Raw genomic sequence first — 14,812 nt, 5'->3', positions numbered from 1 at the left:
ATATTCACTTTTTTCCTTAGAAGAGAAGAGAAAGAATCATGATTTATTTTCAATTATTATGCACAGTGGAGTCCAAAAGTCTAAATATTTAGCATTTATTTCTAATTTAATATTATTTTATACAAATTCTATAATAAAAAATATGTCATTTTGTTGTGTTATATTAGCTATAGATCTCATTCTAATATTATTACATTTGAAAATAATATTTTGTTAAATGTTTAACTCATCTAATTCATCGTAGCATGTCAATTTTTTTTCTCACATTTTGTATTTGATGGGAATAACTTATTAAAAGTGTGTTGTTCAATAGGTGTTCATGTTGGTTTTGTGTAACAGTAAGCGTACGGCAAAAATCCAACAGCATTTTCCTTTGGAAATATTGTGCAGCCACATCAAATGAGACAAACGCATGTCTGTTAATGAGCATTAAATGGCTGCTAATTGTTTGATTGAATTGCTGTCACCTATCTAAGCGTGTCTAATTGAAGCATGCGGAGTGAGGCTCTTACAGTGCCTCTGACAAGAAGAAGTCATCTGAATGAGAAACTCTGATGTTTTGTGTGTGGCAATTACCAGAGAAAAGCCGAGCATGCTTTTCTTGTTCTCTAGGCTTTACACAGACTTGATCTATCTTATGAAGTTGCTGTGATGCTGCAGCTTTGTGGATTTTTATCACACGGCCCGTTTGTTGTGTGAGAACAATGGCAATGCAAATAGGCTGATAAGACATTCGGTTTTGGGATGCGAACGGGGAGGCAGGCCTGTTTTTTTCACGTCTGCAGAGTTTGGTTTAAATTAACTGCAAAAAAAAAAAAAAAAGAGGGTGCGAGAAAGAAAATCACAATCTAAAAATCAGATTATATAACGTGTTTAATAATTTTCTCTCATTATCAGCACCACACTGTCATTCACGTCCCTCCAGTGTCATTACATTGGCAAACACATGAATTTGAATCTACAGAGCCCCATAAATTATCTCTCAATATATGGATGGCAACTGCATGGAATAAATGTACGTAGCTTTTGTTTGCCAACTGTTTCTCACTATTTCTGATACAAGTGCCAATGTTGATGGTTGGGGAGGGGGCCGAGATTTTTAGTGACATGGTGTGGCTCAGTCTTACCGAGATAAAATTCATCCCTTTATCAGGAAAAAGCCCTTTCCTCTGCCTTTCTCCAGCACTATTCCTCCGTCCGCCCGCCTGCGTGGTGGTCTGACAGATTAAACGGCGTCACCACAATGGCATAGTTGCGTGCAGGGCTTTAATATTGTCCACTGGAGACCCCCGTTTCCTCATTTAATCCCCATGTAATATGTTGGCCAGAAAACCCTCATGCTGTACACAATGCACGCCCAGCTAAGACACAAAAAAGGCTAATTAGTCGCCCACCCTACCACTCCGCCCCCTCTCACAAATCCTCATTCTTTCCATTTACTGCCGCAGTATCTGGGTTTGTTATCATGGCCACCAATGTGTTGTTGGCTGCTATTGTTTTGCTTTATTTGACATATAATGTGGCTCAAATGAAACAGTAAATTACTACTTGCATGTAGGATATTAACTACGAGCCGACAGACATATAGACACATTCTGGGCTCAATATAAGTTCTGTGACATGCTGCTGATTGCCACTGTCTGGACTCTTCTGTCAGTAAAATGTGGAGAAAAACATGTTTAACTTTTACAAAAGACAATAAGCAGTGTAATGCAATCAATGTAAAATGTCAGGTCCAGGTCACTTTTGGATGACATGCAAAAAATAGCCGAACGAAACTGTTTAGTAGTTTTAAGACAACTAGTGGACTTTTACATAACAAAGTTCATCCATAGAAACTTTTTTCCCATTTTATCCATAAAGGGAAAAAATATGTACACTATACAGTAGTTCAAAAGTTTTTGAATGAGGTTTAAAAAATGGTCTTTGCTTTTATATAAATAATACAGTAAAAATAGTAATTTTGAGAAACATTTTTTTTTTACAGTTTCAAATAACTTTTTGTAGTTTAATATATTTTAAAATGTAATTTATTCCTGCGACACAAAGCTTAATTTTCAGCATCATGTCTTCTGTGTAACATGATCCTTCAGAAATCATTCTAACATGATAATTTGCTGCTCAAGAAATATTTCTGATTATTACATTTTCAAACGAAGTGTGTTGCAAAATACATTTATACAGCTGATTTATTTACTGTTTGAGCACATATGGTGTCCTCCTATGTAAACAGACTTCATCGCGCCACATAAAACCGATCTGTGAGATGTGTATTACAGTGAACAGAAACCTAAAACAACAAAGATGACACATGCAAATAAATAACTTACAGCTGGAGGTCTATTAAGTGTCTATGTGACATAAATCCATAAACTGATTGACTGCTTTCAGACGTATAATCTAATGCAATATATATTAAAACTCTACAGCTCTCTTGATTTCCTTTTCATTCGATTGTACGCTGTCAGAAAATAAATATCATTATCTAAGAGTGACAGACTAAAGCGTTCTGAAATTCCCTTACGCCAGCGGGCTGCTGATGTGTCGCCTCATGAAAGCCAGCGAGATGCCTAACAATCACTAGCACACACTAGATTGTATGGAGGAGTTTATAATTATAATCTGTGAGTGCAAGAAAAGTGGAAATTGGTGGCTTGGATTGTGAAAAGCTGGCCTCTTCAACAATGTACAGTAGCTTTTGATTGGCTTTGAAATCATCTAATGTCAGGAAATGTTACGAAGTCAGACTTGTAAGCTTTTTACAAAACTCAACGACAAACAAAAGACTTGAATAAAGAACTCTGAACTCTGAAGCCCTTCGAATAAAAAAAAAAAAACGCTATTTCTTCTTAGGCAACGTACGGCATTCTTGTTAAGCTTCACTTGGTGCCCTCACATGACCTGCAGGAAAAAATAGTAGGCTAAATCATGTGCACGATTTACTAATTCGTTCCCTCATTGAATTAAAACATGCACACGATTACTATTGCATTCCCTCGATTAACTATTTTGTTCACTCTATTTATAAATTGTGCGCACGATTTACTAATTCGTTCAAGCGATTTGCTAAATCGTGCGCACGATTTAGCAAATCGACTGAACAAATTAGTAAATCGTGTAAATAGTAAATCGAGGGAACGCAATAGTAATTGTGTGCACGTTTTAGTACATTGAGGGAACGAATTAGTAAATCGTGCACACAATTTTTTTTTTTTTTTCTTGCATGTCATGTACGGGGCTCCGTAGTCATGTGTTTTATGATTGACATAAAATATGTCTACGATTTTTTTTTCCGTTTTAGTTTAAGATATTTTAGGTGAAGCAATTAAAAATGAAATTAATACTTCATTTATATTCATATATTTAGCAAGGACACATCGAATTAAGTAAAGACATTTTAAAAGTCACAAAAAGATTTCAATTTAAAATCAATGCCGTTTTTCTAACATACTCAGTGATTCCAAACTGGCACATACAGTATGTGAAATATGAAATACCATTTTGTATTTTAAAGCCTTAGAAAAAAAATCAGTCCAAAGCTGGTGAAAGTCCCCAATAATAACATATGATCTCTGACACATAACTCAAGTACAAATAAGAACAGGAATAAGAAAATGATATACAGGATTTTCAATCCCTGACAGTAAGCATGAACTGAGACCTCTGGAGCCAACAGTAATTTCTGATTGTTGACCCCAGCACAGCATCATCAGCCCTCCAAACACACTTGTTTTGCATAGAAGCCTGTTTACAAGCACTCATGAATAAGTTAGCCCACAGCGGTGGCTGAACATGTGGGGAAGATGCTCTCCCTTGAATCTAAGTAGGTTAAATCAAGTTACCAAATGGAGTGGATTTGACAAGGCTCCTGCTACCCCAATGAGCATGAACTATCTCATCGCCTCCGAAATGGATATTTCCTACATTTTCACGCTGTACCGGAAGGCCCGGGAGCAATGGCTGCCACTAGAAACCCAAAATGAAACAGACAGGAATGAGACGTAAAGTTACAGCTCTGTTTTGATCGCCACTTAAAGCCCATCGCTTGACTCTCGGCCAAAGAAAACAGGAAGCCTTTTGACATTTTCTATTGCGCCGACATGCAATCCGTCCATGGTGGTCTGCGCCAAAGACTTTGAGGGTTTTTTTTTGTGTTTTTTTTTTTTTGCGGTTTCCAAGATCAGCCCAGTTTGCTGTGCCGGGTTTGTCCCTGAGATGTGCGTGACTAGAGGAGGCCACGTTCGCCGAGAGAATTAGCACAGCAACCCAGTTTAGACACCAAAAGCCTGACTCTGCGGCTCAGACACTTAACCTTCACTGACACGCGCAGACAGCAGCAGCCCTTTAGAAAGGAGGCAGAGGAAAAGGAAATGGATTGCCGTGGGTGCTATTAGCCACAGATCGAGCAGAAAATTACCTGACAAACTATGAGTTTGAGACGGTTTGAGTAATATGGTCAAAACAGAATGCAGCGGTACTGGCAACACGAGAGAAATTGAATTACTAACAATTCCACAGCATTTAGTCATGTTTCCTCTAAAATATACAGTGACTGCTCATTCTAGTGCAATGAAAACTGCAAAAATTAGCTGGTAACTATAACTGATAAACTAGATAATGACAAAATAAAAGTCTTATAAATTAGGACCAAAATTAATATAATATAATATAATATAATATAATATAATATAATATAATATAATATAATATAATATAATATAATATAATATAATATAATATAATATAATATAATATAATATAATATAATATAATTACATGGGCATCATTATTATGGAGGACCAAACCTGCAGAAATAAAAAAATAAATAAATGTATTAAAAGGAAAATAAATACATAAATGATGTGATAAAAACAAAAATAGCTCATTTGAAATAAAATTTAATCCTGAATTATATTAAAATACTTTTTTCCTTTATGTATTTATTTTACATTTATTTTTATTCTTTTCAACTTTTATTTACTTATACTTTCATTCATATTTAAATAATTAATTAATTTATTTTTAAATGTATTTGTTCATGTATTTATTTACTTTACGTATTTATTTATTCCCACGTGTATTTATTTCCAGATTTATTTATTTATTCATTTATTTATTTTTACTTTGCTAAATGAGGGAGGTAATCCCTGTGGATCGCAGGTGAATCATTGGTTGAGAGCTCACGCAGAAGCCTCAGATTACACTAATAATAGAGATCAGAGTTTGAGAGTGGAATGTGCCAGATTAACTGAAGAGTTCCAATATAATTTCACAGATTCCCATTTATTATGTTGAATTATTTAATAGCGACTGAATTTAGTTACTTATCCTCATAGTTACATCATTAAGCCCGGAACCATCAACATTGGTCATTAGTCAATGGTGTAAGTTGATGACGCCTCTAGACACGATCAGAGGAGGTCTCTACGACGTGTGTTCATTTTGTAATCACAGAGAAAATCTTCATTCCCAAAAACATTGTAATCATAAGTTTATCGTAAACCAATTATACTTCTATGGTCTACTCTTTTTGGAAACACGACCCACTGACATAAAGTTGGCTTGATATTAGACTCTCAGTATTTGCAAATTCAGGGACCATCTCTAAAGTTAAATATGCCATTAGTATACACGTTTCTAATTCCAATAGCATTTTAAGAGAATAGCTTACAGTCACAAAACCAACCGTAAAGTGTTCCTTTATGAGTCAGGTATATTCAGTAATATTTACATATGATTTGAGGTTATTTTATAAATATAAAAAATCTATAATGCATATACCAATGTCGTATGTAACCTTTGAGATATAAAACTTGCGAATATCGAGCGTCTAGCGTAAAACCAACTTTATGCCAGTGGGTCGAGTTTACAAAAAGCACTGAGAGTCTGAGTAGACTGTAGAGACATTTAGTTTTTTTATGATAAACTTATGCTCAGAAAGTTTTTGGGAGTCTTTTCTCTCTGATTACAAAATGAAATAAGCCTTAGAAACCTCATAGATAATGTTGATGGTTCCAGGCTTAATGATGTAACTATAGGATAAGTAACTGAATTCAGTAGCTATAAAATAATTAAAGATAACAATTTGAATCTGGGAAATTGGAGATGGACATGGTCAGCAGCAACAATACTCTGGTAGGCTGTGGTGTATAAACAATGATCAGTTGGGACTAAGGGGCCCAAAGTGTGCCAAGAAATTATCCCCCAATCCATTACACCACAACCAGCCTGAACCATTGAGACAAGGCAGGATGGATCCATACTTTCATGTTCTTTACGCCAAGTTCTGACCCTACCATCTGAATCGCAGCAGAAATCTAGACTCATCAGACCAGGGAACACTTTTTCAATCTTCTATTGTCTAGTTTTGGTGAGCCTGTGTCAATTGTAGCCTCTGTTTTCTGTTCTTAGCTGACAGGAGCAGCTCCCGGTGTGGTCTTCTGCTGCTGCAGCCCATCTGTTACCTTTCTATCATCTTTAACCAATCTGCCCATTCTCCTCTGACCTCCGACATCAACAAGACATTTTCATCCACACACAAATGTGTATACCCACACCCACACATATAGACTAAGTCTACTGATTTTTACAAACCTCTATCCCTAATTATCAAACACATGCAACATCCTCAACATCCTCACACCCTCCTATCCTAGCAGATAATATAACGGGCAGAAACAATTTCCTTCAGCTGAAGAAGAGACTCAAGCTGCATCTAGTGACCAGAATATCATCAGTTGGACTGGGTAATGTAAAAAAATCCATTGGTCTGAGTTATTCAAAATGTATGCAAAATAATATTGTCACTCACCAATGCAGTTGTCTCTGTGCTCCTCAAAGCCGGCGCTGCACACACATCGTCCAATAGGAACGAGCCACTCGCCTTCAGCGCTGCAGTACATCTTAGGAGTGTCCCTCTCCTCGGCGTGGTCCACGCACTGACCTCTGACCTCCACCAGCGAGGACGAGTCTGCCCCCGTGACTACGTCCGTGAAGATGGCCAGGTTGCGAGCCATTCCCGTGCAGCGTTTGTAATAGACTCGGACGGACACGACTGCGATGCAGGCTCCTATATCCTGGAAGGCCAAGTAGAAGCCACGTTTGCTGAGCGGCCCGACGCCGCGGATCTCAGTGTTGAGCTTGAGTCTCCTCACCCCCAGGTCCACGTTGGTGAAACTCTCGTCGGCCGCGATGGTGTCGATCTTGGAAAACTGACTCTCCCAGATGGTGGTGCCAACATCGCGGTCGGTCTCGTAGTAGTAGAGGTTAAAGGTCTCCTTGCAGGTACCGAGCACGCCTGGCATGCTATTGCAGTCTCGCAGCGTGAACTTCATCTCGATGTAGATGCGCCGCGCGCCGTCTCGTTGGATCCAGTTGGTCCGGAGCCAGTTGTTCTGACTCGGGCTCATAACGTTGCACACCTGGTACGTGTGGATGGGGCTGAAATACTCGTCCATTTCATTGATCGCATCCCACTGGCAAAGAAACAAAGATAATTAGGGTTGTTAGCACTAACTAAAACTAAAAAAAATATATATATTTTTTTTTTATCGTTACTTTAAATGAAATAAACATACATTTAAAAAACAGATTTTAAAAAAGTATTTTTTTCAGCTAGTTGGCATTGCAACATTTCCGTTTTCGTTAAAGTTCACAAATAACTTTAAATAAAAATTAAAAAGTAATAATTATAAAAAAATGCCAATAACACAAAGCAAAATTACTAAAACTTTAAATAAAAACAAAAAAGATCAAAATAAGATAACAGAAAATATTAACAATAATAGTATAATAGCATATAAATAAATAAATAAAATTAAAATCAATAAAAAATTTAATTTTTAATTTAATTCAGATTTATTTCATTTTTTGATTTATATATATATATATATATATATATATATATATATATATATATATATATATATATATATATATATATATATATATATATATAATTCATTATTAAAATTAATTTTTGATTATTAAAATTAATTTTGTTGTATTTTGTTATTACAATTAAGTTTTATTTTATTTATTTTATAGTTTTTTATAGATAGATAGATAGATAGATAGATGATTAATTTGTTTAAATATTAAACTGTTTATGATTTGATCACTGCCTAAAACAATATATATGTGTGTTTGTGTGTGTGTGTGTGTGTGTGCGTGTGTGTGTGTGTGTACGTGTATATATGTATGTGTGTGTGTGTGTGTGCGTGTGTGTGTGTGTGTGTATAGTTATTTTAGGCAGTGCTCAAAACATAATAAACAAATAAAGCATCTATCTATCTATCTATCTATCTATCTATCTATCTATCTATCTATCTATCTATCTATCTATCTATCTATCTATCTATCTATCTATCTATCTATCAAATCTTAATAAATAAAATAAAATAAAATAAAATAAAATAAAATAAAATAAAATAAAATAAAATAAAATAAAATAAAATAAAATAAAGCCAGTGGAATATAGAAAAAAAGTGAACCTACACGCTCGAAATGTGTTGTTTGCAAAACATCTCTTTAAGATGACAGAGGACTTATTCGTGGATTTACTTATTTACAGTGTGAAGATTCTTACAAATCAGTCCATTATTATTTCAGCAGCATATCACTTTTCACACGAACCTGCGTGAGAGCTTCTTTAAAACGTTTACATATGCATTGCAGTGCATAAGATTAATATCATGATGAATGTGGCCTGCATTTCCTTAATAACGTTCAGAATCCCTTGTTATTCATGGGTGGTTTTGTGCGGTTTAAGCAGTTTCTTATGCAGTGCAAATAATCAGGCATGAATAAATATTTTATTATGAGTTGCAAATGAACTTAAAAATTCATATCATGAGCCTGAAGCAAAACTGGAAATGCTGAACAATGTGAATGAAGCCGTCCACAATATCAACTGTATTGGTCACAGAACACCAAACCAATACATGACTGTGCCAGATGACAAAATAACTAAAAGTTGTTGCTACACTATTCAGTAGCATGAGCTGTTTTCAAAATACTAAAATCCAAAATCCAGTTATTTTACTACTTTTTGTAATCATATTATTTAAATTTATTATCATAATAATTGTTTGTAATGCAAATAGTTCTTACTTGAAACTAACTACAAAGAAGCTATTTAAGAAAGCTTATATTATATTATAAATATTCAATTGAAAACTTGCAAGCGCTGCAAAGTTCTGGTTCAGAAACAATAAGGGTTATTGAATAAATAAATCTCAGGTTACAGAATTAAACTCGTAATTAAATTTACACTAAAATACTGTAAAAAGACAATAAAGTAGTATACAGAATACACAACAGCAAATGCAAAGCTAAACAGCAGCATTTATTTTTATATATATATATATATATATATATATATATATATATATATATATATATATATATACACATTACATAAAAAATTTAACAAATATAATTATATTTTGCATTTTATTAATATATATTTTATTTAATTTAATATTTTAATAATAATTATATATTTTATAGTGTTTTTTGCACTTTTATATTTACTCCAAAATAATAAAGGCAGTAACATTTTGAAAAATATTCTGGAAACAGTTTAAAATAAGGTTTGATTAGTTAACATTAGTTAACGACTTTAGTTAACATGAACTACGAATAAACAATAGCCTACTTCTACAGCATTTATTAATCTTAGTTAATATTAGTTTAAACATTTACTAATGCATTATTAAAATGCAAAGTTGTGTTTCTGAACATTAGTCTGTGCACTGTGAACTAACATGAACTAACAATGAACAAATGTATTTGTATTAACTAATGTAAACAGATTAATAAATACTGTAATAAATGTTCATTGTTTCTTCATGTTAATTAACTCATTAAATGACACCTTATTGTAAAATGTTACCAATATATATATAATTTATTTGTGAACTGATGTTCAGCTGTTCTTTTTAATAGTCAACTCATTTTCGGGTCATCATCATAAAAGCTTTGTGCCACAGACACAAAGATACATCTTTCATTTCATCATACTGAATGCTCTCTAAAACTGATGCAGTCATCACGTTTTCAGACCATTTCAAGTTTTATTTTGACGTGACACAAAGTAGTGATATTTAGTTGTTTACTTACTTTATAATTAGCCAATAACGGCATAATTTTCTTAATTCAGACCAAAAGCTCACACAAAAATTGCAGGAACCAACATAACCGAACATATCCAACTATAGCGCGACGAAGGCATTGCCTCCTCTCATGTGACTTCTCTCCATTCATCTCAATGAGCCTCCAGCTTCAGGGTCTATGAAGAAAGTCAATGGACCGAAGGGAGACAAGACTCCGCTGTAACTATACCTGCTGGTTTCACTGTTGGACAGTGTTACTTTATAAAAACAAGTGACTTTTAGACTTTTAATGTCATATTTAGTCATGTTTGAGCCATTTTATTATATCGATTCCTTTCTTATCCAACTTTTTGAGGAGACACTGCCTCCCTTCCCTTGCAGTATATATATCTTATTATAAATTAATAAGAAAATATGCCACTTCACAGGATATACAGAGTCAAAAACAGCAGCATGTAACTATTCTCTATCCCTGCTTGAAATAAATACAGGAGCTTGCCATTCATGAAGCAGCTTCCTCAACACTGATGATAAATAATTAAAATCTGGGTTCCTCGAGACTTCCAGAAACACTGCTGAAATATGCTTTACAGCTTCCATGAGCGTGAACACAAGTGACTTTCAGGTAGACGGTCAAGAACAACAGCAGTCTTCTCTCCTCGGTGTAAGCAGAGTGTATGGACGGCCGTCCTCTGTGAAGGCCTTATTTTGATAGAGCTGTCTGTGGGTATTTAGCTCTTCTCTTTGGTCCTGCTCATGAAATAGTGAAGCAGAGAGTTGAAGGCTAGCGGCGCTGTGAAAGACATCCAGTCGACTGCGTAGAGCCTCGTGAGGAGGACCACTACGTGCCGCCACACAGCACGGCTTTCATCTCTGGAGCTCTGCGAGCCAGCAATGAATATTCACTGCTAATTACAAACAGAGCGCTGCTGGATAGACTGAGTGGACAGATGATGAAGCTCAGAAAACTATAGGAAAACTGTGAAGAATGAATATTGCTGTATTACAATGTGCAAACAATATGACATCTTCTGTGGTTAGGTTTCTGATTAGTTACTAATGATTAAAACTAAATGTTTATAGCTAGCAACTTTGAATTAAAATACATCCACATAGTTTTAGAGTAAAATATTCTTAAATGTACAGTTTTTGGAAGTGAAAAAGAGCAAGTCATCTTATAATTTGCAGCGAAAATTCCCAGAACTGCCTACAGTATGTGACTGCTCACATTTGTAGATTGTTTTTAATTGAAACAAATGTGTTTTTGTGCTACATCTTTTGGCTGTCAGTTTAACTGCAACTTTTTTTTTTTTATGCACACAGTTAAAAATATTTAAAAAAAAATGTAATCTGTAATATTTTAAAATATTGCTACTGTATTTTTTACAGTAAAGTTCTGACAGGCACAGCTGCCAGTTTATTTACCATACATTTGTTTTTGGTGCTTAAAAAAAATATTAAAATTCAATTCAATTAATTAATTAAAATAATACAATTAAAATTGAAATAACACTGAAATTAAATGTAAATATAAATAATTGTAAATAAAAAAGTGAAAATTGCCAGTTGTCCAATGCCTTGGCTACCAACTGAAATAAAATAAGCAACTAAAACTTATAGATAAATTAAATCAAAATAAATTAATGCTGTCAAGATTATTCATGATCACATCCAAAATAAAATAAAAAAAAATTGTTTAGAGAATATATATGTGTGTAATGTGTATATTTTTATTTATATATAAATACACACACATGCATGTATATATTTAAGAAAAATATATTATGTTTTTACATTTCAAATATTTATATATAATATCAATTATATTAATATAAATATATACATGGAAATACATGGAAATTATTTTCAAATTTTCATTTTGTGTGTAATTATGTGTGGATAATAAATATACACAGTATACACATTCATTATGTACTGTAAACAAAAACTTATTTTGGATGCAATTAATCACGATTAATCATGTGACAGCACTAAAATAAATAAATAAATAAATAAATAATTAAATAAGTTAATTTAAAAACAACAATTAAAATAAAAACAGAAAATTTGTCATTCTATAAATGAATACATTTAAAAAAAAACTAAATCAAAATATTAATACATATAATAATATTATATAAACAATACTAAAATAATGGTTAAGGTTTCACATCTGCATCTGTGCACTTATGGCCTTAGTCGTAGTAGTAGCAGCAAAATAGCATCACGTAGCATTATGTTGTTATGACAAAATTATGGTTTTGCGGCCTGTGGAGAGCCTCGGGATGTTCTGTTATTAGCCTGATACTCTTCAAGGCTAATCTCACATCTATTTTCTCATCTATGGATATTATTACAAACCCTTACATGATATACAGCCAGATAAATATCAGGAGACATAAAACAAGGCTGGGATGTGTTTAAACAGATACTACAAGTGGGCAAGGCATCATAATATATTATTAAAAGTAGTTTAGTTAATTCAAAATAAAACTGAAATTATATATATATATATATATATATATATATATATATATATATATATATATATATATATATATATATATATATATATATATATATATATGTATATATATATGATATTTTCAAACCCCTTAAGAAAAATTTGCTATTGGCAATGACCTTGACAACCAAACGGAGAAAAAAAGTTGAAGTACTAAAATAAATGCGAAAACTGGAAGAAAGGAAGAAAGAAAAATGGAAATCTAAAATGTAAAAATCATACATTGCTTTTTTATCAGTCAAAACATGTTTTACTAAATCGTTTCATTGCTAACAAGGGCAAAAGTGTTAATGTATAAACAGTGGTTGAAAAAGCAGAGGTTTAAGGCCGTCAGAGTAAAGCCAGTACACTAGCATTCAGCTCCCACTGGCCTTGGGTAGATCTCCTCCTCTGAATACATTACGGACAGGACCGTCCTAATTGAAAGGGAAACCGCTGACCTCAGAGGAGCCTTGAGCTCGGCCACCGTGAACTTGGCCTCTCCTCACGAGAACATCTTCCAAAGCAGCAGATTTCCTCGCTTCCCTGGCCTCACCTCGGCCCACGCTTCCCATGGGGAAACTAGGAAAAGCCCGATGCGGTAATTAAAATGTTGGATTCGAGCGAACACCGTAACCAGCCTCCCACTTTGAGTCTTTAGCAGTTAAATTTAATTTGTCCTTTCACTAATGATTAGATTAGAGAGTCTGTTCAAATCTAACACTTTGCAGGTCGGCTCGAGGGCTGCGGGTAATTCGCTTAGTTCTTTCATGAGGTTTCCGATAAAAGTCTGCTTTTTGTTTTAGCTACATCACATATTAGACGATCAGTGAGAGAAAATGATTGAAATGAATCAAAGTGACGGTACAATGAGCCACAATGGAAATCCTGCTGCTCCGATATTTTTCATCTAATAGAGACACTTTTTATGTAAATTGAACTAATCTGCATAATCTCCATATCGATATAAAGGTATTATTTAAATGCAGATCCATGGCTTCTCAGATCATGGGAAACAAAAAACTTTTATTCAATGAGAAACTCACACTTGAAGAACATTATTACAAAGAATTACAAAACAAAAAAAAATTATAATTCATAAAAAATACTTTACATTATAAATTCATTATAAATTAATTAATATATAAAATGTGTTTAACTATATATTATTAGTATAATAATGTAATGTTAACTTATATTCATTAAATAATTACATTATATTATACATTAAAAATGGATTATAAATAAATTATTCACAGCTTCATGACAGCTTTACAGAAAATATAGATTACATTTTTTTTTCTAATTATATTAATATAATAATAAAACTAAACACAATAATGTACAGAAATATAATTATAATAAAAAAAATAAAAAACTAATATAGGTCCAAATTCTCCCTATGTATGTATGCAGGGGCCCTCATTAACTCACTTTTGCCATCCTTGTATGAATAAAATATTGTAGTGTCTCATTTTTTTTTCTTTTTTTTTGGTTTATTTTTATGGGACATGTCAAAGCCGTCAGTGCAGAACCAGGGGAGATCGTTCTCCTGAATACATCCATTCATAATCCGTGCCGTTGTTCCTGGAACGAGCGCAGCACTGAACAAACAGCTGCAGACATACATGCAGTCATTAGAGAATTAAAGCAATTCAAAAACACATCCCAGGAGTCATTCATGGAAGATGTCACCAAAAATACTCACACAAACAGCATTTGTTCCCACTTCTTCTGTACAAATCTACAGTAAGCATTTTCCCAAAATAATGTGCAAATAACACTAACTGAGAAGTACCACGGTGTCAGGGTTTGGCTGGTTAACTTAAAGGCACAGTTCACCCAAAAATGAAAATTCTGTCATCCTTTACTACACTCTTAGATTTTTTTTAGCTGTAAGAAAGAAAGTCATACAGGTTTGAAATGACATTAATGTCAGTAAATTATGACAAAAGTATTTTTTGGTTGAACTATCTCTGTAAAAACAGGCAAAAACAGATTGCAGTGTATTCTTATCCAATAATGTGGGGATTTTATTTTCTCTAGGGACATTTCTCAATGTTGAAAGTGCTTTATTAAATGAAAATAAGGTGCTCGGATTTGCTAAGATACCAAAGTCTGCCATCAAAAGTCTCTCAATATTACATTCGTGCAAACATTAAATGATTTATGCAGCTATCCACATTTATTTTAG

The 14,812-nt window shown here is 33.5% G+C and overlaps 1 protein-coding gene across 4 annotated transcripts in view; it reads right to left on the bottom strand.

Annotated features, from left to right (window-relative positions):
* The window catches only part of LOC113110855 (ephrin type-A receptor 8-like), a 78,746-nt gene that overhangs the window by 25,645 nt on the left and 38,289 nt on the right, over positions 1–14,812 (bottom strand). For all 4 annotated transcript variants that reach the window (XM_026275088.1, XM_026275085.1, XM_026275086.1 and 1 more), the window contains exon 3: positions 6,812–7,475. In XM_026275088.1, coding sequence (XP_026130873.1) covers positions 6,812–7,475 — 664 coding nt within the window. The remainder of the gene's footprint in view (positions 1–6,811; positions 7,476–14,812) is intronic.

Source organism: Carassius auratus, chromosome 11 (assembly GCF_003368295.1).
Source record: "Carassius auratus strain Wakin chromosome 11, ASM336829v1, whole genome shotgun sequence".
Taxonomy (NCBI): Eukaryota; Metazoa; Chordata; class Actinopteri; order Cypriniformes; family Cyprinidae; genus Carassius; species Carassius auratus.
Note: the sequence above shows the minus strand (reverse complement) of the source record. Positions and strands in the feature narration are given on the sequence as shown.